The sequence below is a fragment of the Orcinus orca genome, chromosome 12 (assembly GCF_937001465.1).
Source record: "Orcinus orca chromosome 12, mOrcOrc1.1, whole genome shotgun sequence".
In the NCBI taxonomy this organism is placed as follows: Eukaryota; Metazoa; Chordata; class Mammalia; order Artiodactyla; family Delphinidae; genus Orcinus; species Orcinus orca.
Genome location: NC_064570.1, coordinates 56,991,196 through 57,017,879, shown reverse-complemented (window position 1 = coordinate 57,017,879; position 26,684 = coordinate 56,991,196). Strand labels below are relative to the sequence as shown.

Here is a 26,684-nt window from a genome sequence, read left to right as displayed (position 1 = left end):
CTGTCTTCACTTAAAAATATTGGTCATACCATTTTAAAGAGCATTATTCCTTCTGACTACCCCCTAATTGTAGAGTTCATAATTTATTTCTTTCATCAGTTAACTATCTTCCATAGGAAAATCCCACTGAAATTACTATGACAGTGTTTTCTTTCATATCAATTCATTTTTCTTGATTCTTAAGATTCCATTTCTTTTATACCATCTGTCCTTGACATTTTTGGTAGAATGTGTATCCATTAGTAAAACCCATCTGTGTAGATTTCCTTTCCAAAATGCTCCATATTCTTGAGATATCTGTGCCTTTGAACCATTTGTCCATCTACAGAATTCTGCAAAAACTTTAGCATTCAGAAAACCTTACTTCATGTTGCAATTGATCAAAAATCCATTTTAAGTGCTCCAGGGTTTTCCATAAATACTTTTGCTTGTATGGTTCAAATTTTAGTTTTTATTGTTCTTTTAACATTTTTGAAAGTATATATGATAACCACTTTCTCACTCACGTGCACCTTTTTCATTTACAGCACAAACGTTGCTGTCATACCCAAGAGCTATTTATTTAATTTTATGTAGCCTCCTTTCTCACATACAAACAACCATATTCATCTCTCAGATTACCATCATTCAGATTGTCACCTGCCTCTGGACTGCCAAATAACTGTGTTAAATGATGAAAATATACTACCAATCCCTGAGTGTTCAATGTCATGTTCTGTCTTCAAAATGTAAGTTCTAATACCTCCCTCCCCCCTTCCATATGGCAAGAGTTTCAGGCATGGGACTCCTAGGAAATACTTTCTATAAAATTTCTCTAATCACTTATGTCACTTTGCTTTGATTACTAGAGAATGATGCATTAAATAAATCTTACTTATTTTTCTTCTCCCTCATCAGTTTCTACCATCTATATCTCGGCTGAACTAGAAAGTTGATTGTAACTATAATATGCCTAAAAGAGCCCATGCACCTGCTTAAGTTTCAAAGCATCTAGACCTCTGTATGAGTGCAGGTAAGCCAGAATGATGAGCTTTGACAACTCACAGCAGAGAGATAACTGGTTAACAAGTTCAGTACTGCTGCAAGAACGAACCACAGACCCTTGGAACTTTAGAGCTGCCATACAGATAAATAAATTGGGGCCCAGGTGTGGTCAGTGATACATCTGTGCTCCCAAAATAAGTTACAGGCAGGGTCAAACTGGAACTCAGAGATCTCGGCATCTAGTCTGCTGGTCTTTCTACTGTATCACATGAACTCGAGACCAAGTTTGTTTTTGCTGTTTACAAACAATATGGAATAATGAACGCTTTGCCTGTTCCTTCAGAGTACTACTTGTATCCTTCTAACCACTTGTCTGTCAGCCTAGGCTTTTATCTTAGACTCTCTCCTGAGGCTTTCCACATGTCACATTTGCACATCTGTGCTTTGAAATGTGTTCAAACACACTGCTGTCATGTAGCATTCACTGGTTTCCCTTAGTTTTTTGTGTGTGTGTGTGTGTTTTTTTTGCACTTATCAGCCTTTTTTTCTTGGTGAATTAGTTTGAATTTTTATTTGGTTAGCTTTACAAGCCCCAAATATGTTGATTACATATGCTGACCCTGAACTTGTTTGTTTTGAGATATCATTTCATTTTTCTCTGCCTCTGGTCTTTCCATCTCTACTAATCTATTTCCAGTTGGGCACACCAGGCTTTTGATATGTGTCCCAATATCTCAGTGTTTTTACTTAGAAAAACCCTTACCGCTATGTCAGTGTGATCCTGTTCTTTGTCTAACTCAAAAGTAAGGTGAAAAATCACCACTTCCTGATTGCTTATAATGGATGCCAGGTGAAAACTCATTCTTGTATCATATCCAGAACCATTTCCCTAATTTATGCCTGAATGAAATGAGCTGGATGGTTGAAACCACAAAGAAGAAACCAGTTTACAAGATATATCTCTTTCTTAGTTATTTTGGGAATGGAAATTTCTTTAAGATGCTTAATGCACTAGGGTTAAGGAAACTTACCCACTTGGGGTATATTTATGATATATAGTCTATATTTCCATAGGTAAAGTATATATAGCAGTTTGTGGATAGTGGTCTGTGTGTATGAAGTTCACTGGATCATCATAATGATTGTTGTCATCCATCGGTGCTTTCATGTGATATATATGCTCACTTAATACTACACAAGTATGTTTCAATTCAAAATTTATCTATCCTGGTTCCCATATAAATAGAGGGGCAATTTGTGTATTCACTTTAGCTCCATTACCTGTGTATAACCCTGAATGCCAGTGCTGTTATCTTTGATTTCACAAGAACACATGTCAAATACCCAGTACCTTAAATTATCCACTCTAACAATCTGTGGCATTGTAAATGCTGGTAATGGGGCATTAAATGATAAATATGTTTCAGAGATCCTTAAAGAACAAAATCTTTTAGAAAAGACATCAGCTTCCATTGGTTATTATAACAGATGTTCCCTTGTGTCCTTGTGCTGGATCCGGCTGCATCCTTAGATGGGAAGTTACATCAAAGTGTGAGCCATTACAGCCCAAGGAATAGTTTCTAATAGTTTCGCTATCATATAAGTGCTCCAGGGCGTATCCAGTTAATGTGTAAGCATGCTTATCAAAATACTGCCGGTGAGAGCCAAAGCAGTTTGGAGAGACGGCAGGGTGGTCTCCTGCCGTCTGATGAGGAGACATATCCGAATGTAGATAGTCTTTAGCTAGGATCAAACTGGATTTGGAAATGCGATCTGAATTGGGACTACTTATCCGCGACAGTGCTGTGGGACTGTTGTCGTAGTCATTTTCGCGGGGGCTCAGCATCTTTCCCTCTCTCTGCTGGATGTGGTCACATGGTGAAGTGTTGGCAAGAGCGGAGCTGTGGCAGACTTCGCCTGTCGTTGGGGGCTGCTGGTAGTTTGCAAAACAGAAGGAGTGTTTTTTCCCAGCTCCATTAATGGAAGCCAGTTGGTCTGGGGGGGCTTTCCTCAGCTGCAACCTGTTCTCTTCTTCTTTAATCATTTGCTGGGTGGCTCTGATCAGAGTTTCGATTTTGCTAGGTTCATGTGGGCTACTTTGATACTGCTCAGTGCGATATCGGTCACCTGATTCGCTGGCAGACCCAGGGTCTGGAGAACTGACCACACTATCTTCATCCCAATGACCTCGCCCTAGAAATCAGAAAAAGTAAAAAGTAAGTGGTCTCAAAAATCACCCCCAGTATTGTAAGTGTATTTCTTTTTCCTATTAACAGAAACCTTATATTTTTCCATTTTAATATATGCACCGATATTTGAAACAGACACAGGCTCACATGACAGTGTCAACATATTGTCCTGGAATTCATAGTTCTCAGTGGCTTTTAAGTGCAGATGAAGTTTATAACATGTTTTCTAGAAGGTAAACCTTGTTCGTGGGTTGTGAATGCCAATTAGCCAGACAGTAAAGTATGTTTATACTTGTCCATGGATGCACATCCCTGGACCTGTCTGACTGTAAATAATAAAAGAAAAATACATAGGATTTGTTTTCTGTTATTATCTAGAGAACTGTTATGTTGAAGTGATGCTTAGCTAATGCTTTCCATTGGGTTTGAGGAAGATGATGATATAGGCTGGACTAGTTTCTCAATTCCAACTAAATGACCTAAAATGTTAAAATTGCTACATGTTTCTTAAGTAGAGTTACAATAAAGCTCTAACATTAGTAATTAAACTATTTGAAGTTATTAAACTATTTGAAGGTTTAAAATATGTATACATATTCATATAAGTGTGTGTGTGTGTACATGTGTGCCTGGATATATACATATATATATATATTTCCAATTAAAAATATAAATATTGCCTTCTCAAATCCAGTGGTAAAAAAAATCTGTTTCACACATAATCATACAGTAACCCTGATATTGCTTCTGAAATAAGCATAAATATTTTAAATGTTAATAACAACTTGTTCTGAACCAAGGAAAGAGATCTAATATGGAGGAAAAGTGCATCTAAAATATTATTCCATAAATTACGTTATTCTCAAAACAGTCTGAAGTCAATATAAAAAGAGAGAAGAGAAACAGGAAGGGACATATGAAAGCTGTAAACTGCTTAATGCAACAGAGAAGCCTGGGATCACACTAGTCATTGCTTTCCTTTTCCCTTTTCTTCTCATTTTATTTCTAATATCTTCCTCCTGACCATGTGGGTTAAGGCAGGATTTTCACTTCACTCCATTCTTGGGTAAGCAATTGCCCTTTGCCCTGGGTTTTCATTCCCAGGCTACCAAACTAGAGAAATTCAAAATAAAAGCAGAAAAATAGAAAGCAAAAATGGAAACAAAGCAAAACCATTCATAGAAAACAGTAAGTGCCTAGGGGGTATGCGCAGGAGACTTCTATGTGTGAGAACAACAGTGTCTGGCACATTTCTTATCCTAGAGACACAGCAAGAAGAGTAATAGCACAGCCACTGGATCCACCTTAGTGTCACTGACTTTTAAGAAAATGGGAAGGGTTTTCAAGACCTGCCTGGACCTAAGCTTGGAATGGACAGAATGAGCTCTCCCTGACCAGTTTACATTGAAATGGACAAAGAAGATCATTAATAACACTAAAGGCTTTAACTGCAGCGCCCATTTCTGTGTGTTTGTAGAGCCGTGTAATAATCCCAAGGTGAAAATCCCCATGGGTCCCACACCTCACTGCATCCTCAACTCACAGAGGATACTGTGGGTTGCCATATAATGGGGGAAGGGGACAGTTACTGGCATTTCATGCCCAGAGGACCAGGGAGGTTAAAACACCTGTGACATGAGCTATCGGCCATAAAACAAAGGCAGGCCTCCCCAACACGCCAATAGTGCCCTCATTGAGAAACCCTGCTAGATGAGCCCCAAACTACTCCAGTCCACATTGGAAGGGTGAGAATACAGAAGAAAATAATACACAAGAAATTTAAATGCATACATACTACAAGTTCAATAGACTTAACAATTCACTTTAATTTCTTTACTTTTTTTTCTTGATGTTAAAATGAGAAATTTAGATGCATACATACTACAAGTTCAATAGACTTAACAATTCACTTTGATTTCTTTACTTTTTTTTTCTTGATGTTAAAATGAGAAATTTAGATGCATACATACTACAAGTTCAATAGACTTAACAATTCACTTTAATTTCTTTACTTTTTTTTTCCTTGGTGTTAAAATGGGAATCATGTTTACTCGCCTGCCCAAAATAAATGTATTTAGCAAACATCAGCAACGTTAATACACTTCAAAAGAGTGGATTTGGTTTTTAAATTCCCATTGGTTAGAGTTTCTGATTTGCAAATTCAAGGAGGAAACCATTGGGTGGGGATCACTCCAGGGTCAAAGCTGGACTAGGATAAATCTGCCCAGAGGCGCAACGCTGGAGTCGCTGGAGCCGCCCTTACCGTGGATCCTGTGGACCGAGGCGATGTGAGGCATGCTGCTCTCATAGGCTTCTCTGCTTTCTGGGGAGGCCTTGGTCAGGGGCAAGGCTGCGCGAGAGCCCCACCAGGGCTCCCTCCCCGCCTGCGGCGCTCCCAGGAAGTACCTGCCTGCCTCACACCGGCCGCCCTCGCAGGCCTGGGTGTGGAAATGCCTCTCCTCCACCAGCCTGGAGGGGTCGAGTGCGAAGCCGTAGCAGAGAGAGCCGCGTTCCGAGAACTGCCTGTAGGCGCACGACGCGTCGTGCTGAGAGCCCGGCCGGTCCGCGGGGTCCAGCAGCTGCGGGGAGGCCGCGTCTGTCAGAGGACTGCCGCCCCACTGGCTGTCGTGATCAGATTCAGATCTTTCCGCGGGAAATCCCGAGTACTGAAACCGAGAGGGTGAGAAAAGTACATTTCAAAAGAAAGCAAGAGGGGCCTCCCTCCCTGGTGGCGCAGTGGTTGAGAGTACGCCTGCCGATGCAGGGGACACGGCTTCGTGCCCCGGTCCGGGAAGATCCCACATGCCGCGGAGTGGCTGGGCCCGTGAGCCATGGCCGGTGGGCCTGCGCGTCCGGAGCCTGTGCTCCGCAACGGGAGAGGCCACAACAGTGAGAGGCCTGCGTACCGCAAAAGGACAAAACAAACAAACAGAAAAAAACGAAAGAAAGAAAGAAAGAAAAAAAAGCCCCAAGGTCTGAAAGCACCCTTAAGGTCATATTGGGCTTAAGGCACCGAAATAAGACCCTATCACCACTCTGGACACCCCTAACTTGGATCACCTAGTCAGTCATGGTACTGCAAAAGACAATCCTTTTGGCTGCCGGAAGGAGGAGATAAAACTAATAATAACAAACATGGACTGAACTAAACGCCAGGCACTGTTGGAGGTACTTCCTGTGAACTACTCCGCATAATTCTTACAAGCGCTTAAGTGAGATATTAGTAACCCATTATATGGATAGGCAAGCTAGGGCCCTAAGAGCGGAGATGATTTGCCCAAGACCACAGGGTGAGCAGGTGGCAGAGCAACGATTCAAGCCCAAGTTCTCCATCACTACACAAATGGTACTGCCAAAGGGAGAGTCCAAGAGAGCACCATATTTTATTCCTATTGACTTTTCACATTTTTTCTTACTTAAAAAGCAATACAAAAATAAGTTTTACGGCTTCACACTGGACTGTTAGCTCTCTGGGGGCCATGCTGGATACATGGCAAGGTAGTGAATAAATGCTTAACTTAATTCGGTCTCAATGTGACTTTGGAAAAGTCTTGCCCCATATAAGCTAGACCTGTTCACTAGGATGTGTTTCTTGCTTTCTAAAGTGAAACTTCAAATATGCACAGACTCATCAGGACAGCACAGCTGCAGGCTGTTGTTGGAATCACGCTGCTCACCTGTTGCCAGAGTATTTGGTCAGGTGCTTGAAAGAAAACAAAAAAGGCTCTGAGGACCTCCCTAGGAGGTTCGCTCAGTTTGAAGTTCCTCAAGAGCCACTAAAATCAGTAATAGAATCATTTCTACCAGTTTTTGGTTACCTAATGCCAAACACAATTCTAGGTGCCATAGAGAGTTTACCTGCTCTAATAATAATAGACGTCATTTCCTGGGAACTTACTGTGTGCCCAGCAATATGCTAACGACTCACTGTATATTATATCAATGAATCCTTATAACCATCTGGACAGTAACATAGCTCCATTTTATAGATGAGGACACTGCCTCACTGAGTTTTAATAAGATGCCACAGCCATGCCACAGTCTATCTGGTCTCAAAGCCTGCACTGTAAACCGTTGTTTTACACTTGAGAGAAAATACTGGTAAGGAAGAGAGGAGAAAAAAAAAGTTTCAACGTTAGAGAGATTTCCAGAAAAGTGGCAGGAGCTGCTTTACAGTCTCAGGAACCAAAATATAAATCCAAGTCCATTCTACGTTCTCTTTCTTACCCTCAAGAAGAAAGAGGGACCTGCACGTGTGGTGGTGAGAAAGTGGGGAGGGAGAGGAGACATTCCCAGGCTCCAGTGTTCTTCACCTCTCACACACTAGTTGAGCAAATTTGACCAATGATGAATTCTTCACAGGACAAGGCAAACTCTCCCCTTCCTACTAGCCCCACCCTGAACAGGAGGAAGAATCCCCAGCTCTTCCCAGCTCAGTGCAAACAGGCAGCTCCTCCCAGGGTCCCTTTCAGCCAGGGAGATGAGGTATAGAGGCTCCTCTGGGGCAACTCCAAAGTACACTGATAAATACAGCATGCTTAGGACAGAGTTCCAGCCAATTCCAGGTCCAAAACTTTTCCACAACCATTTCTAATATTACTTTAATTATTTTCCAAATGTACATATGGACTATCAGCATATTCCATCAAGAAAAAAAAACCCAGGGCTTCCCTGGTGGCGCAGTGGTTGAGAGTCCGCCTGCCGATGCAAGGGACACGGGTTCGTGCCCCGGTCCAGGAAGATCCCACATGCCGCGGAGCAGCTGGGCCCATGAGCCATGGCCGCTGAGCCTGTGCGTCCGGAGTCTGTGCTCCGCAATGGGAGAGGCCGCAACAGTGAGAGGCCCGCGTACCGAAAAAAAAAAAAAACAGAAAATATAAATTCTTTCCCGCAGGCCTGTAGGATGGACACATCGAGGCACCCCGAGCTCCACTTCTCCACCTCACGCCTCCACCTGCTATCTGCCTTTTCTCTCCGTGAACAACAGCCTCTCTTTTCATAAGATGCCACCTTCACTTTCACCAAGCGGGGATTGCCACCCTCTCTCCTTATTGAGTGGGGACCAAAGTGCTATCCATTTGCCCTTTGGTAGCACCATCCATGTGCTTGCCTAGGAAAAATTCAGATCATCAGTGCTATTCCACACTAGGAATTGCCCAGACTCTGCTTGTTTTTATAAAAGTATAAACCAGACCTATTTCTGAAGTACTCCAGTCAAGACTTTTGAGCCCTGTTGAGAGGGGGAAAAACCTTCCCTGAGTGTACATGGGAAAGTGCTATTGGCGCAGCAGAGAAGAACATTCTGTCCTTCGCTGACAAAGAAAATTCAACATGAGGCAACCCTGGCGTACCTGAGGTACACATTTCAAGAGCACCCAAAGAAGAATCTGACAGATAAGCCTCTTGTCGATAATCAGGAAACCACTGCAGCAAGGGCATTGCCCTTCAAGCAGGCAGAAGTTGGGTGGTTCAGTTAGACTGAGCCCTCCCACTGCTTTAGAGGTACGGAGGAAAAGCCTAGCCGTAAATCTTTGTTTTTTAAGAGAAGGCCTGTAAACTTGAACCTGTGTGCACCATCAAAACTGTGAGCTGCAGACTTCCCTGGTGGTCCAGTGGTTAAGACTCCGTGTTTCCACTGCAGGGGGCATGGGTTTGATCCTTGGTCGGGGAACTAAGATCCTACATGCCACACGGCACAGCCAAAACAAAAAAACAAACAAAACAAAACCTATGAGCCACGTCCACCCTTTAAAACAGACCACACTCTATTAACACTACCACCCCATAATTTGATCTGAAATAGTTCAGGTGTTCATTAAGTATGTGAGAAATGAGAGAGGGCAGAAAGGGAGGAAGGCAGCCAGGCAATATATGCAGCGTGTGAATGAATGCTGCATGCGAAGCCTCCCGGTCTCCCTTGCAGCTGCGTTTGCTACTTAATGACATGTACAGTCGTGGGCAAGTGATTTGATTTCTTTTGTCTCAACAGGAAAATGGTCATGATGATACTTAACCTACCAAAGCCTGAACCAGAGTTGGGACCATTTAATGGAAGAGGCACAAGGGACAGGGAGCCAAGAGGACTTGGTTCCAGGGACACCCTCGCTAGTAACTCTCAGGGAAACCTCAGGAAAATTGCTTCCCTCAGCTGTAGAATGACATAGAGGGTTAGATTAGCCTTTCTTTTTTTTTTTTTGCGGTACACGGGCCTCTCACTGTTGTGGCCTCTCCCGTTGCGGAGCGCAGGCTCCGGACTCGCAGGCTCAGCGGCCATGGCTCACGGGCCCAGCCGCTCCGCGGCATGTGGGATCTTCCCGGACCGGGGCATGAACCCGTGTCCCCTGCATCGGCAGGCGGACTCTCAACCACTGCGCCACCAGGGAAGCCCTAGTCTTTCTTGAACTTTTCTTTCAGCTCTAATATTCTATATGATATAATTATTGTTATCCTTTCTACTGTTGAAACATATGATCCCTATGCCTGTTCCTATATTGCACTTATTTAAAGTAGATAATTAGTTAGAACTATAATCCAAGACCAAGAATTTTTATTGTCATGATTATAAGGGAAAGGTTATGATGTCAGTTATAATTTTACTATACTATCAATTTCCCCCCAAGTATCCCATTATGACACAAGTTTTATAGGGATAATGAGGTATTTTGGTCAATAAATTATTCCATTCTAGAGGCTTCTGAGCAGGAAGGATAATGGCATCCATTTGAATCTGAATCTCTTCACACATCTTCCCCCAAGAAACTATAAGTTCATCACGGAGCACTGATTAAATCACACGTGACCTATGTTATCAGCATTACTAGGAGGCAGGGAATATGCCAAAGTTCAAATTACTTATAAGTTAAAAAAAAAAAAAAAAGAAAGTCCAACAGCAGCTGCTATGAGCCTGTGGGTACAGAGAGTAGGGTACCGAGATGTTTAAGAGACTACGTGAAAAAGAGAGAGAGAGAGAGAGAGATTAGGACATAGGCAAAATGAAGACAGTTATCCTCTGAAAGAAAAGCACAAGTAAATGCCAAAATATGAAGACAAGTCAATACTTACTGGCTCTCAGTACTGGCCACAGGAAAGGGATCCAAAATCAAGCAAAATCCAAACTGGCACCCTCAGACAAGTGTCATTTCCATAAAAGAAGACTAGCATCTAGAATGTACAAAGAACTCCCAAAACTCAACAATAAAAAACTAAAATGTGCCCACGACATGAAGACACATTTCACCCAATAGGTAAAGAGATGACAAATAACCACATGAAAAAATGCTCAACATCATTAGCAATTAGGGAAATGGAAAATTCAAACCACAATGAAATATCACCACATACCTATTAAACTGGCTAAAATAAAAAATAGCGACAATACCAAGTGCTGACAATGATGAAGGAAAACTGGCTCACTCATGCGTTACTGGTAGGAATGTAAAATGGTATAGCCCCTCTGGAAAACAGCTTAGCACTTTCTAAAAAACCTAAATGTGCACCTACTGTATGCAATCCTGGACACTTTTTCCAGAGAAATGAAAATTATATTCATATAAAAACCTATAGGGACTTCCCTGGTGGCGTAGTGGTTAAGAATACATCTGTCAATACAGGGGACACGGGTTCGAGCCCTGGTCTGGGAAGATGCCACATGCCGCAGAGCAACAAAGCCTGTGCGCCACAACTACTGAGCCTGTGTGCCACACCTCCTGAAGCCTGTGCATCTAGAGCCTGTGCTCTGCAACAAGAGAAGCCACCGCAGCGAGGAGCTCACGCACCACAACAAAGAGTAGCTCCCGCTCACCGGAACTAGAGAAAGCCCACGGGCAGCAACAAAGACCCAACACAGCCAAAAATAAATAAATAAATTTATTAAAAAAAACAAAAACCTATACATGAATGTCTATGACAACATGTTTTCCCACTTCCTGGTCCTCTTTAACTGTTCCCTTTCTTTTTAAAATTATTTTTAATTGTGGTAAAATACACATAACATAAAACTTTCAATCTTACCCATTTTTGTGGCATTACGTATGTCCACATTCCTGTGCAACCGTCACCACCACCCATCTCCAAAACTCTTTATCTTGCAAAACTGACTCTACTCGTTAAACAATAACTCCCCATTTTCTCCAGCACCTAGAAACCACCAAGCTGCTTTCTGTCCTTCTGATGCAGATGTCTTCCTGACAGAGGAAAAACAAACGAGCCCCATGAACCTCCAACCTGGCTTGGTGTTGGGGCTTCCCAGAACCAAACCACCTCAGAGATCTTTCTGAAACTCTCATCTAATGATGTCATTCTCTTGCTTAAAAACTTTCTTCTTTTTTTCTGCCTTTCTGTCTATGCATCAAATAGCATGGTGATACCACCTACATAAAGCTGAAACTATAGGAGATACAAGGAGAAATATCCTAATAGTAAGAGACTAAGATACCACTCTCAGTATAAGACAAATAAAGTAGGTTAAAAAAAAAAAAAAGAAAACAAGAAAAGCTACAGAAGACTTAAAAAACAAAATCATAAATGTTATGGCTATATATCAAACTTTACATATAATAAAGAATAAACCTCAGCATACATGAATAATCATCAAAATTGATCAAATATTAGGTTACAAAGAAAATTTCAGTAAATTTCACCAAGTAGAAGTATTATAAACAACACTCTCTGACCACAATGAATAACAAATAGAAATTAAGAACAATTTAAAAAAAACCAAAAAACCCTTCCACCTGAAAAAAACCCAAAACTATTAACTCCTGGGGAAAATAGGCAAATAAACCATAAACTACAGAATTTCCAGGAAAAGGATAATGAAAATACTATATATCTGGATTTATGGGATATATAGCTTTAGATACCTAAATCAGTAAAAATGAAAGAATAAATCTAAATTCAATTCTCAATTCAAAAGCTAGAAAAATAACAAAAGAAACTAAAAGAAAGCACAAGGAAAAATGGTCAAAAGACATAGACTATTCACAAAAAATATTAAAATAGCCTTAAACATATGAAAAGATGTTTAACTTTTGAATAAATGTAAATTAAAACACTGAGATACTATTTCTTAACCATCAGATTAGCCCAAGTTCAAAAGCTCGACAACATATTGTTTGGCAGAGTGTGGAGAACAAGGTACTCCCTCCCATGCATCGGTGGTGGAAATGTAAACTGATACAGCCGCTATGGAGGGGAATTTGGCAACAGCTAACAGAAACGGCAGTTTCCCGCTCCTAAGAAACCATTACACCAGGCAATATACATTGAAGTAGTAAGGTGTCGTTAAAGAGGCATCATATATGGAACCTATTATAAGATGGTTCAGAAAAAATAAATAATGAGGGCAGACGGGAAAAGACCCAGAGAATATGATAAAGCAAATATGGCAAAATGTTAAGCCCTGATGAACCAAGGTTCAGTAGGCAAAAATACTTTATTGTTCTTGCAACTTTTCTTTATGTATAAAATCTTTTTTTTTGGCCGTGCCACACGGCTTGCAGGATTTTAGTTCCCCAACCAGGGATGGAACCGGGCCCTGGCAGTGAAAGCACCAAGTCCCAACCACTGCAATGCCAGGGAATTCCCTCAAAGTAAGTGTTTTAAAATAAAAAATCCTACATAGCAAACATATCTTATTTTTATAGAATGATTAGGGAAAAGACTATTTTTTAAAAAACTTATTTTTCTGAAGAAATAGAGACATGCTCTGATAAAGCTATAATTTAATTAAATATCTTTGTTTTCATTAACGATGATTAATATTTTGTGCATAAAAAATGTAATTTTAAGTTATCAACTAGGGATTCCAGTAGAAACCGCACTGAACTCAAATATGGGAAGACCCTGATCTATTGTCATCCAACATGACTTGTACAAAAGATCACCTCCTGTGGGCTTTGAGTTTTCCATCTGCAGAATAGAAACAGACTACCTGCATTATATGATTACAGGGAAGATCAAATAAATAATACGTATCAAAGTACTCTTAAAAATGCAAATGCTGGGGCTTCCCTGGTGGCGCAGTGGTTAAGAATCCACCTGCCAATGCAGGGCACATGGGTTCAAGCCCTGGTCCGGGAAGATCCCACATGCCGCGGAGCAACTGAGCCCGTGTGCCACAACTACTGGAGCCTGTGCGCCTAGAGCCCGTGCTCCGCAACAAGAGAAGCCACCGCAATGAGAAGCCCACGCACCACAGCGAAGAGTAGCCCCCGCTTGCCGCAACTAGAGAAAAGCCCACGCATGGCAACAAAGACCCAATGCAGCCAAAAATAAAATAAAATTTTAAAAAATGTAAATGTTACAGATACGTATGTATTGTGTAAAGGTCCTTGATTAACGACTTTCACTTTGGTGGACAGGAATAGTTATATCACCATCTTGTAAAAATGATTTTTTTCCCTAGACTGTATTATTTAGAGCAGGGGTCCCCAACCCCCAGGCCGCGGACCAGTACCAGTCCAAGGCCTGTTAGGAACCGGTCGCACAGCAGGAGGTGAGCGGCGGGCGAGCGAGTGAAGCTTCACCTGCCGCTCCCCATTGCTCGTGTTACTGCCTGAACCATGCCCCGCCCCCAGGCACCCTCCGTCCGCAGAAAAACTGTCTTCCACGAAACCGGTCCCTGGTGCCAAAGAGGTTGGGGACGGCTGATCTAGAGGCCATATTTTCAGTCCCATCCTACAGGCATGCCAGAGATAAAACATGTATGTTAAAGGATAAAGAAATCCACATCTCTTGTGAAGAAAAGGGAACCCTTGTGCACTGTTGGTGGGAATGTAAATTGGTGCAGCTACTATGGAAAACAGTATGGAGGTCCCTTAAAAAACAAAAAATAGAACTACCATATGGCCCTGCAATCCCACTCCTGAGTATACATCTGGGAAAAATAAAAACTCTAATTTGAAAAGATACTTGCACCCCAATGTTCATGGCAGCATTATTTACAATAGGCCAAGACATGGAAACAACCCAAGTGCCCATCAACAGATGATCTGTTTAAGAAGATGTGGTGTATATTTACAATGGAATATTACTCAGTCCTAAGAAAGAATGTAATATTGCCATTTATAGCAACATGGATGGACCAAGAAAATATCATATTAAGTGAAGCAACTCAGACAAAGACAAATATTATATGATATCACCTATATGTGAAATCTAAAAAATAATGCAAATGAATCTATATACAAAACAGAAACAGACTCACAGACATAAAAAACAAACTTATGGTTACCAAAGGGAAAAGGTGGGGGATAAATTAGGAGTATGGGATTAACAGATATAAGCTATTATACATAAAATAGATAAGCAACAAGGATTTACTGTATAGCACAGGGAACTATATTCAAAATCTTATGACAAACTATAATGGAAATAATCTGAAATATATTATATATACATATAACTGAATCACAATTGCTGTACGTCTGAAACCAACACAATATTGTGAATCAACTATACTTCAATATAAAAATTTTTTAAAAAATCAACATCCCAGCTGCAAAAAGAAATCAGGCCACTGGCCAACCACTTAAACATTAGGGCCTTTTCTTCCAAATGCTCTGATTTTCAAAGTTGAACTGCTCTTTGGTACCAACGATTCTTATCACTTAAACTTTGACTAAAAGCCCACAGATCTGTTTTAAGGGTGGAGAGAGAGTGACACTCATGATCGATTAGCTAGCTGGAACCTGTGGTTGGTTCTCCTAGCAATTGTTGATATCTAGACTATTTTCAGGTAAAACAAAATCACATTTTAGGAGCTATAGAATATCTGCTCTTCTTCCTTTGAAAAGGTAACAACACTTCCTCCTTTGTTTAAAGCTAAGAAACTGAATGATTCAATTCCCTATTTTAATTAGGTTACATCAACAAAGAAAGTTCACTGAAACTAATTTTTGGTTAATTTTGCGGAAACCTCTGTTTCTCTTTCTTAGAAAAGTTGTTACTATTATGAATACTCTGCACCTTAATTTACCCCTATTTCTTATTTAAAATTTAATTTTCAAAACAGGCTTTCATATTGGTAAATTTAAAAATGAGTCAGGGGACTTCCCTGGCAGTCCAGTGGTTAAGACTCCGCACTTCCACTGCGGGGGGCGCGGGTTCCATCCCTGGTCAGGGAACTAAGATCCCACATGACGCACGGTCAAAAAAAAAAAAAAAAAAGAGTTAGACGAAGGATGCCCTGGTTCTAATAACTATGAAACCAAATGCCACCCACCAAAGGTGGGCTAATGTTGACTGGCAAAGAGCTTGGATGCCTGCCAGAAATGGATGTCAGATGCCAGCCACATCCCCCAGCTCCTCTCTGAGATTCAGGGCTCATGAAAGAATCATTCTTTCTAGAAGAGACTGATACCTCATCCGGTTAAAGGTCTGAGCCATCAGCTGGGGTTTTATATGCATTCAATGGGAACTATTTATAATAATTCATTCTGATTCATTCTAATATTTATTGAGTACCTAGTATTTGCAAGGCAGTGCGCCAAGTGATGTGAGAAATACAGCCCCACCTTCAAGGTGTTCATATTAGGAGGGGTATAAATAACCCACAGAACATAACATTAATACAAGTTGAAAAATGGCAAGGGCCTGAATGAAGAAAAAAACAGTACCGTTTAGGAGTTCAAAGAAGGGAGCTATCACTCTCTTTTAACACTGTAGCTGCGTGGGAAGGGAAAGTGAACTATGACTAAGAGGCAATTTACCATATGATTTGCCTATGCTAACTAATGCCCATGACAATAACGATAGCTACCATTATCAAATACTTGCTATGCTCTGGTCACCATACTGAGATCCCACAGACATTATCTTATTAAATGCTCACAACATCTTAAAAGTATCCTTAGTCCCTTTCCTGATGCAGCAAATGAAGCTCAAAAAAAAAAACGAAAAACAGAACTGCCCAAGTTCACATGATTAGGAAGTTTAAGAGGAGAGATGCAATTCCAGAGCCCTTACTCCTTCCAGAATCCTGGACTCATCTAGACTTAGGTACCTAGATAACAAAGACAGCAGTATCCTACCCTCTATGCAGGAATGGATCCCAGGTCCCTAAGCATGTTCTTACAAAGGGGGTTTTCTCCAACCTCTACACCCCAGTAGACCAACACCACACAGCCTCGGTTACGTCCTCATAGCACTGAAGCGTTCTTCCACCACAATTACAACACAGATATTCCCCTTTTGAAAACAGTCACGAGATTCATTCCTGCCTCAAGAGCATGTTCCAGACAGGTGCTCTGTATTCATCTGGATGTGGCAGCAGCAAGCCAACTCAGGAAAAACACCAGATGTTCCAACAATAGATGCTACAGTTATCTACTTTTATTCTGGCAGCTCACTGAGGTTTTTATTTTTATCATTTTTAGCTGTAAAATATAGAGAGAGACCCTCTTATGGTAAAGTCCTGTTTTCCATGAAAAACTTTCACTCTATCGGGCATGAGCAGCTTTCCTCTTGATTTGTATCTGAACCATGAGAAAAAACATCACAGATGCAGACTGCATTGTACTAAGAACATATGCATGCTTTTAAATCACTTTTATCTTACTTTTTACTAATGTAACCCTGAAACATAAAATATGTCCTTTTTTTTTTTTCATTCACTGTTATGGGAAGAACAGATGGTAAAAGGGTTAGATTAAAGTAATACAGCATGTCCATTAAAATAACCCCCACTGCTGGGGATGCTTCCCTTGAACAGGAGTCGTGTTTACTGTAAAGAATGGCTTTGGCTTACACACATTGGAAATTGCCGGGGGTCTTCTCAACGATAAACATAAGGGTAAGAGAAAAACTAATGTCAAAATCAAATGCATTTTAAAATGACAATTATGCAAGTTATTTTGCTAACCTGGGAGGTGGACTGAAAACATTTGCCTGTGATACTGTAACTCAACGGCAGTCAAATAATAGATTCCATTTCTGACTTGAAAAATTTTACTACCTAGAAATTGTAAGGAAGGAAACCTTCAAGAAAAATTAGAGAATACATTTTAAAAGAAAAAAATATCAATCTTGAGTCACATTCCAGAGTCAAGGATGGCTTCACTAGAGGAACTGAGCAATAAATATTTCCATTTACACTGTAAATAATTAGAAAGCAAATACTGACTCAAAATCCAATTATTAAAAATTTTAAATATTTTGGCCACTTCTCCCCTCATTTTAGAAAATGGTATAAATTGTCATCTTCTCAAAATCAATTTTTAAGAATGGTTCACAAGATTTTCACTCATTATTGTTATGATTTGCTCCACTTATAGTATAATCTGTTATTTATTGTGATGTTGATTTTACCTTTAATCCACATTTTAGTTATTTTTAGCTCAAAGAATATTCTGGTGAGAAATCTTTCATACCTGTAAGTTCCTGATATATTTCATGAAGTAGAAACATGAGAAGTTTTTTAATATGCCTCAAATGTGGTTTGAAATGACTTAGGGCTTCTCTTAATCCAACCCCCCACCAACAGTTACAAAAATGTTCCTGGGATTTGGTTCACTCATTTTTCTCACAGAAAAGTAAGCATAGTCGACATCTCGTTGGCTGTCAGGTTGACATGCAGCTGGAAGGGAATCAGCACTCGGAACCAGAGGCCAGTTTTCCTCCAGTGTAACTCTATAAGGACTCTCCTATAGGGTTCCATATGGAGAGAGCTGTTCCCAACCATGAAATCCACAATCCACATCCTCTTATAAATCCGAAGGTAAAGTCCTAAAGGCTGGCAGGCATCTTCATTGCACTGAAGATTTTAAACAGGTAATAAACATTTAATTAGGCCCTTTATGTCCTGGCACACACAGCTGTAAATGATCAAGAATATCCCAACTTGCGTAGGTAATATAGAAATGGCTCTAGCTCACTGGATAAATCCTGGGTTTCCAGGACCAGTAGCACTAGTTTTAGTGGTAATCTTCTTCCATGATGGGCTTTGAGCATAAGCCAGAACCACATCCATCTTTTCACTGATACTCTGACTCACTCTCTGATTTTTCACATATAAGTGGCAGATTAGATGGGCTTGAATTAGATGGATACAGGTGGCGCCACCTGCTCCAACCCCTTACTGCTGCTTTATTTGGCCTACCATTGGTTTATTCTGAGTTTGGACAAAGGACGGCTGCCCAAGCTGCTCTTGGCAGTGTCCTAGAACTGGGCCAACAGATTGGCAGGCGTATTACCAGCCTTCTGCATACTAAAAGAGGAGATCTATCAGATTTGTAATTTTGTAAAAAGAAATTGAAGCTCAAAGGCCCTCTACTGAGTTAATCAATTTCAAACTGGTGTCTGTAAATGGAAGGATGGATCTACCTTCTCATCTTCTAAGCCAAGCACAGTAAAATAATAAGGAAAACTAAAAGAGCATAAGCTAGCTATTAAATAATATACATCCAGACCTTGACCTTCCAGGAAAACACTGCAATTCAGTGTGCTACAATATGCTTAAAGAAGTTTCCTAAAAATCTGTGAAAGACGGAAGAATTAAAGAAATCTCAATTTCTTAGACAAAGATATCCAAATCCAACTTCCTTAACTCTACAAAGGTCCCATTATGAGGGGGTCAGATCCCACCAAGCACTGTCCAATAAGGCATTGCTGTCTTTAATTTCACTATTTAGTTTTAATAAAATTTGATTTTATAGGTTTTGTTAAAATAAATTTCCCCAGGCACATTTTGATGGTGGATTCAGCCATTCCCCCTTCTCCTCTGTTCAGCTGCAGAGCAGAAGCACAAATCCCAGCCTTCATTTCCATTAAGCCAGAAGCAGAGGCGTTCCATCTGATTTAGCACAGCTGCTTCGCCCACTGCTCAATGTCGTTTTGGACACTAACTCTCCCCTAGATCCAAACCATCCTACATTATGAAACAGAGATGTGTTTAACATGAATTATGCCTTATAGCCAGGGATCTGGGGAGATGAGAGGTAGGCTGCAGCTGTGCATGGGGGGTGGGTAGGATTTAAGAAGCTCAACAGGAAAGGTGTGCTTAGGGCAAGTACACAGCTAGAATGGAGAATTGATGTGGCGGGGCTAGAGGTGGCTGGAAGAGGCAAAGACATAGCCTGGGCTGATTGTGGAGATCAGACTTCATACTATAACCAACACTGAGCCTCTGTAGGTTTTTAAGTAGGGCTTGGGGTGGGAGGTACACGATGTAAATGATATTTCAGGAAGCTTACTCTGAGCAGGAATGCTCAGAGACTGAAAGGACAATAAGGAGGGATGAAGCAGTCTAAATGTGATGTCCTGCTCTGAAGAGCCTGGAACGGGACAAAGACAGTGGGGGTCAGGTAGAGGAGGAGCTAAGGGTCAAGACACACCATGAAGGAACATTACCCTCACAAGGCCTTTTGTGTTCAAAGGTCAAAAACCAAACCAACTAAACAAAGAAACCCAAAATTTAAGACTTTTCCCTTTCTTATGGAAGAAATCGATCCCTCCTAGATATAAAGGTGTAGCACCGAAAATGCACATAGATTATTAAAGAATAAGAGAGTGATCTAGAAAGTGTCTACTGGGCTTCCCTGGTGGCGCAGTGGTTCAGAGTCCACCTGCTGATGCAGGGGACACGGGTTCGTGCCCCGGTCCGGGAAGATCCCACATGCCGTGGAGCGGCTGGGCCCGTGAGCCATGGCCGCTGAGCCTGTGCGTCCGGAGCCTGTGCTCCGCAACAGGAGAGGCCACAACAGCGAGAGCCCCATGTACCGCAAAAAAAAAAAAAAAATAGAAAGTGTCTACTGATCATGGAAGTGGGCCCTGGAACTAGGGCTGAGCCCATAAACAAAGACAGGTTCCTGAGATGGAAGACAGAGCCAAATGGCATTTCTTGTACAGACACTCACGTCAGGGCAATTATTTTGTAACCAAAACACACACATACACACACAGAGCTAATATCAGTTGTCACCTCTCTCCATTGTTGCAATGGAGATCACAGTGGAGACGTGGAGACTAGAAAGCCCACTTCAGGACAGGATGTGGACAGTTCTCTTCCCTAGAATGTGAGCCAGAGAGTGCTCATTCAAAGTTTTACTCTTGAAAGAGCCTCTAGATTCTACCACATGTAATTCCCCCTCAGCAGGTAGGTGTTTGATTTGTACTGCAAGATTCTGCATTTGTGAAACCATCCTTAGGTTGTTTTTCATGTGTATCTTTTGCCTCTTTACATAGGTTATAAATTCCATAGTAGCAGAATATTTTCCCTACTTGGGGTTTTTATGTCTCTATAGGCAACCAGCTAAGTATCTGCATAATTTTTTAATGTATTTACTTATCCATTCATTCATTTCATTAACATTTAGAGAGTGAGTATGTGGAGGACACCATAGTAGATGCTGGGGCAAGGTTGGGGGTGGGTAATGAAGTAGACATGGTTAACTACTTTCAAAGATATTATAGTCCAAGAGAGGAGATCTGACATATCTAGAAGGCAGTAGAAGATAGATTATTATAAATGGAGGCACAAGGGAGAAATATAACTCAGTTATATTTCATGAAAGAGGCAGCATTCAATCCAGGCCTTAGAAGATAGTCAGAATTTTGAAAAATAGAGGCAATGCAGGCAGAAGTAAATGCATAAGCACAAGCATGGAAGCAGGAAAGGACAAGGTGTTCAGCAAATAGTGAGCAGAGAAGTCTGGCCAGATCAGAGGGTGCAGGTAATTTAGGACCCAATTATAGGTGACCTTGAGTGACAGCTAGGACTGTGGCAAGTCTCCAAACACTGATCAGTGGTCTTTTAAGGTCAATCTGAGAAGCAGGGAAGACTGGAGAGGAAAATTTTCCAAAGTGGAGAGAAAATTAAGATGCGCTGCACTCCTCCAGAGTGAGGGAGCTCCTGGGACACAGGCAATGGGAGAAGAAGGGTAAATGGGTGAGGGGGGGAGAGCACAGCTAGAGATGGAGCATGAGTCTGGTCCTTGAGGGTGCACCCAAGGGGTTCAGGGCTTTATTAACTGTCAACCTGCAGCTCACTGCAAACCTTGAAAATAGGAATAAATCTGAACCTGCTGGAAACTCCCCATGGCATGAAGGTCTCTAAGCTTAGAGGCTATTGGTTCTCTCACTGTCAGCCCCCAATTCCCTCCTCCAGTTCACTGCTGGAAGGACAGGTGAGCCCCCAACACACACCACCATAGCTACACCACTGCCAACACATGCCTTTATCACATACATACTATGCTGTGTTTAAATTATCCGTTTACATTTTTATCTCCCCCACTGAATCTGTAAGCCTCCGGAGAAAGGGCTGTCTACCCAGGTCATCTCCTCTCTCCTCTGTTTCTTTATCCACCTATCTTATCCACTTCACCTTGGTGGGCTCATCCATCAGTTCATTTACCCACTCACTCAATATGTCCTGAGGGCATTTGGGTGCCCAAGGCAATCTTGTTAGCAAGGGTAACATCTCCTGTCCTCAAGGATCTTAAAGTCCCCATTTACTGCCTCCAAATTTTCTTCCTTTAATCTTATAATTTTTGCAAAGTCTCATTCATGCCACTTTTTTTCATTTTTTTCTTCTCATTGGTCTTTTCTTATTCAATGAAGTCCTGCTGCCTAATATATAAATCTAATGTGACTAAACACAGCCATCTGTTTATTTCAATTTGTGTGAGATTTGTCATCATTGGATTCTCGCTATTGGGAATGCGTTTTACACAACACATATCATTATATACCGTATGTTTTAGTAAACACCAATGAAACAGTGTTGTTTGCGATATCTGCCTCCTTGAGTAAACTATTTAGCAAGAAAGTATATCATCTTTTGGTCCTCTTTCGAATCCCATATACCTAGTTATCTACCATAAATAGTTACCTTACCTTTACAAATATTTATACTATCGTGCTCCCAAGCAAGGTGAAGGACAAAGAAGTTCCCTGTAATGGCAGGTAGACTGTCCTAGAAGCAACCACTTTTGCCCGGTCCCATTGTTATTTCCTGCCATCTCATCACCCATTCTATCCATCACACCTCCTAAAATGTCAACTTTCTCTGCAGACTCACTTAATCAGACCGTTCCTTGACCTTGCACATCCCCTCAGCAAATTTGTGTGTGCTTTTTAGCAGACTTCACTGGCCTATTTCAAACAAGGCCCCAGGTTCCTCCTGAAACCCATGTGGCTGAGTGAAGAGAGAGAAGCAGGGTAGTGGAAGGTAAATTTGGGGGTATAAGGAGGCTGATTAATGGGGAGTCTGCCCCTCCCCCAACCATGTGCCAAGGGAATGAAAAGGCAGCTGCAGGGGCCTGGAGGTCCCATGACCAGCCACATCTTACAATTCCTCTCTAAAATGTTGGTCTTGCCTCCCCAGTGAGACCAGGGACATGGTTCCTTAAGGGCCCACCTTTAGCATTTTAGTGCACATAATAAATATTTAACTAAATGCAAGAGTTGGTAAAAACCAAAGTACAAATCTGTAACACAGAGGTCTCACCTTACTGAGTGAAGTGCTTTCTAAAATAATACTTAGAGGTTTATTTATGAAGACAGTCTAAAAAGACCATAAGTGTCCACTTTAATAATCTCCTGAGATTTCTATAGAAGAGAAGATATCTGAAGTTTAGACATGGCCAGAAAATATAAACAAGCCTGTAGTGTAAGAATTTCAGAGAAGATAACCTCTTTTTTTTTTTTTTTTGGATGATGCATTAAAGTTTTTGTCGTTGGTAATGGTCAAGGATTACATGTTTTCATTTAACATAAAACATGAAATGAAGGACATCTATCCTGGTAGAGATAAAATTACTGTGTGTAAGGGAAAACTACACTTGAGAAATTCTCGGTCCTTCTGTTCTCTGTAGCCTAAAAAGTCAGCATAGCAGTCACTGATGTATTTTTTTTTGAGGCCAGAAAGAACCTTTGCAGGGAGAGAGTTTCTACCTTCACCAAAAGGAAACCAGATTGCTGGCAGTGAAAATTAAGAGGGTTCTGTGGGATTATTTAAAGTAACAGATGTGAAGTTAAACCTGCAAGTGTTACAGTGTATCTGTAACAAGAGATTAAATATTTTCAGGTTTCAGAAGCATACATGATTTTATGCATGCACTGTTATTACAGAATTATATAGTGTATTGCTTATTACTGACCAGGGAAAAAGCAAGAGGAGGACAGAATGATGCAATAAAACCAGAGGGCACGCACTGTCTCTAATAAACGTAACAACTATAAACATGCCAAGAGGAGAAGTTTAAAAGGAAACTGGAATCAGGAGACAGTTTATTCATGATTGACGTGGCTAAACTATGGCAGGATAACTTCCAACTGTATTAGAGTAGCCATGACTAGTTCCAAAAAAATAGGTGAAGAAGACTCTAGCAATTGCTGCTAACAATTGCTAGAGATAAGATCTGAAAAATAAATTCTATAAGCTCAATATTTCTAATTCAGCAGAACTGTGAAAAAAATAAGTTGCTATTTTCATGAATATAAACTCAATAACAATAAAATACAACTGTCATAGTGGTAAGATAGCTCTACAGCAGCACAGTAGCTAGCTGCAGAATCTTTGGAAGTTATCTATAATATTTCTTACAACAATTTTTCCAAAACCATTCAAAACAATTCCATTTTGACCTCTCTTGTCCCGAGTAATACATAGAGGTACAAAGGTGATTCAGTCTTTCATTAAGTGACTATAATATAATCAAGTTATTCCCAAGAGCATCTCATACCAGGAGGGGACCTGAAAGTTCATCTACTACTGCAGACAAACTCGGTGATGGCAGCGCATTACAATTTGTGCATGTCTCACGTCTTCAAATAAGGGTGCCTAGATAATTCCAAAAAGTAATGTTGCTGTTTGCCATGCTTCGAACGTCCATTAGAAATTTCTAGATATGCCTAATATATAATAGAGCAAAGAGCCTAATAAATAATATTGATAGAATCATTAAATCACCATTTCATAACTAATAAAAGGTACAAGATGTTACCCTACGAGCTCAATTTTGCTCTGGAAATGGCCTCTTGAAAAAACCTGAGGAGAATTTGCATGCTAAAAACATGTAAACATGGAAATAACAAAAAATAAAAGATTTTCTCTTCATTTTTGAGAAGAGACAAAAGCAGTTAAAATTAAATACCAAGCAAAGCTTGACCATTCAGTGAATAAAAATGTATTTATTATGGGTCTGTGAAAATATAAAGGGAAATTCAGTGTGTGTCATTAACTAAAAAATGTAAGCTTTAAAATATAATTTCAAAATAAATCTATAACGATCAAAATACATCTACAATGAGAAGAAGAACAAGGATAAAAGAAGCAGCCAAGGATAAAAATAATTTTATTCATCCTTCCTCTACGATGCTTTTCACTTCAGCTGAGAACTTTAGCTCAGACCTTCCTAGGCTCACGTCAAGACTACTAAAACGAGTATCTCGAGTAGTCTGCCTTGCTTCCACCAACTTAATGCTCTCATTTCCTGTTCAAAGCCTTTACAGGTTTTCCACACAGCAAAATCTAAACTCCTTGGCCTAGTAGATATTGGCACTAATCAATGAATGCTTCCAAACATATAACCCCTTGGCCTTATCCACAGGGACCTACCCTACCCCACTTCACCCCAAGGCCCAGTCACACTAACAGTGTGTTCCTGCATCTCTTCAGAATCTTGGTCTTTCTGAAGTGTCCTCTCCTTTCCCTTATGTGCATATACCTGAATTCTACCCTCAAAGCCAGGTCAACACCCTCCCCAGTCATCCAGGCTGACACCATTCCTAAAGCCTTTTGTATACATCATCTTCTATACACTCCTTATCCTAGTGTATAACTTATCATTCCAACTGTACTGCAACACTTAAGGGCATTTCTTATACCATTTCTTTATATTCTAGCACCTTCTACCCAACACCTACCCTCTACCCTCATTCATCACAACGGCCAGTGTAGCATCTTTCTGATGTAGGCACTCAGCTAGCATTTACTGAGTCTAAGACACATAAGAGCAATGGTGCAAGAAAACTGAAGAATGAGTACTCCTTAATAATATAAGGGCGGGACTTCCCTGGTGGCGCAGTGGTTAAGAATCCGCCTGCCAATGCGGGGGACACGGGTTTGAGCCCTGGTCGGGAGGATCCCACATGCCACAGAGCAACTAAGCCCGTACGCCACAACTACTGAGCCTGCGCTCTAGAGCCCGCGAGCCACAACTACTGAGCCCGTGTGCCACAACTGCGGAAGCCTGCGCGCCTAGAGCCCGTGCTCCACAACAAGAGAAGCCACCGTCATGAGAAGCCCGCGCACCGCAACAAAGAGTAGCTCCCGCTCGCCACAACTAGAGAAAGTCTGTGTGCAGCAACGAAGACCCAATGCAGCCAAAAAATATAAATAAATTTTAAAAAAATAATAAAAGATAATAATATAAGGGCAATTTGGACCAAATAAGACTTTTGAGAAGCTAAATTATTTTTTTCTTTAAAATTTCTGAGGATTTAGAATCCAAGATGGTGGTACTGAGTTGTTTTCTTCCAGCAGAAACAGATGAGTTTGCCCTGGATGTCACGCTTTTCCACTGTGTCCCCAGAGGACCCTCTGCTCACCCCATGACAATTCACTGCAAAGACTGTTCCTTTTTCTGTCTACACAAGTGGCTCCTCGAAAGCAAGACTGTGTTCCGTTTCTGATTTCTACATATTAGTAGCCCATGTACTAGAAACTCAGTCAATGATTGACCTAGCACCATGATTATCTAAAGCAAACATAATTAAAGAATAACCTTTACTAGGCACATAAATGTTAAGTGAACTTAATTCATGACTGAGACTTCAAATGAGACATAGGGCCAAAATTCTAAGGATTACATTTACATAAGTATTAATCACAAAAATGAACACAAAAAAGTCAAGAGAAACCCTATATTGATATATGTGTGTGCATGTGACTGATTTTTATAGATACATCATAGAATATTTCTAGAAGAAACCACCATTTTGGAGAGGGAAAAGGAGGAAACAGTGGGTGATTTTCTACTTTCCACTCTTCTGCATTGCTTTTCTTTAAAACTATGAAACATGTACAACTTTCAAATTAACTCCTCCCCACATAAACACAAGGAGCAGTCTGATGTCAGTTAAAACATTTTTTTAAAAATGTGTAGGTGGTCTACAATTAGAGTAAACTAAAGAAATTTTAGACTTAAGAGCTGAGCATGAAAGAAAACATAGGCAATGAGGTTTTGGAAGTCCAGTGGGGAGATTTTGTTTTTGTGGCTTAATTTCTATATAACAACGGACAAACTCCTTCTTAACTTAGTATTTCCTAATTTAAATTCTCCTTTCATCTAAGTGTCCAGCACTCCTATCCATATAAGGATAGAATTACCCAAAGGAGTAATTCATCCTTCCAAGTACTAAAAAGAGACAGTAAAACTCTTTTCCCAAGGTACAAGATAGTAATAAGAAAAGCTGCTCAGATATTCAATAAAAAGAAGCAACTCCTCCTCCATAGTGACTTGAACTAAAATGCACTTTATAAGTAACGTGCTCAGTCCTCATAAAAGA

The 26,684-nt window shown here is 40.7% G+C and overlaps 1 protein-coding gene across 1 annotated transcript in view; it reads right to left on the bottom strand.

The window, feature by feature from the left end:
• Positions 1–216: 216 nt before the first annotated feature.
• Positions 217–26,684, bottom strand: part of SIM1 (SIM bHLH transcription factor 1) — a 69,626-nt gene continuing 43,158 nt past the window's right edge. Inside the window, exons 11-12 of the mRNA XM_004264783.4 lie at positions 5,437–5,839; positions 217–3,177 (exon numbers count right to left, since the gene is read on the bottom strand). Of these exons, the coding sequence (XP_004264831.1) occupies positions 2,447–3,177; positions 5,437–5,839 (1,134 nt within the window). The 3' untranslated portion in view covers positions 217–2,446. The remainder of the gene's footprint in view (positions 3,178–5,436; positions 5,840–26,684) is intronic.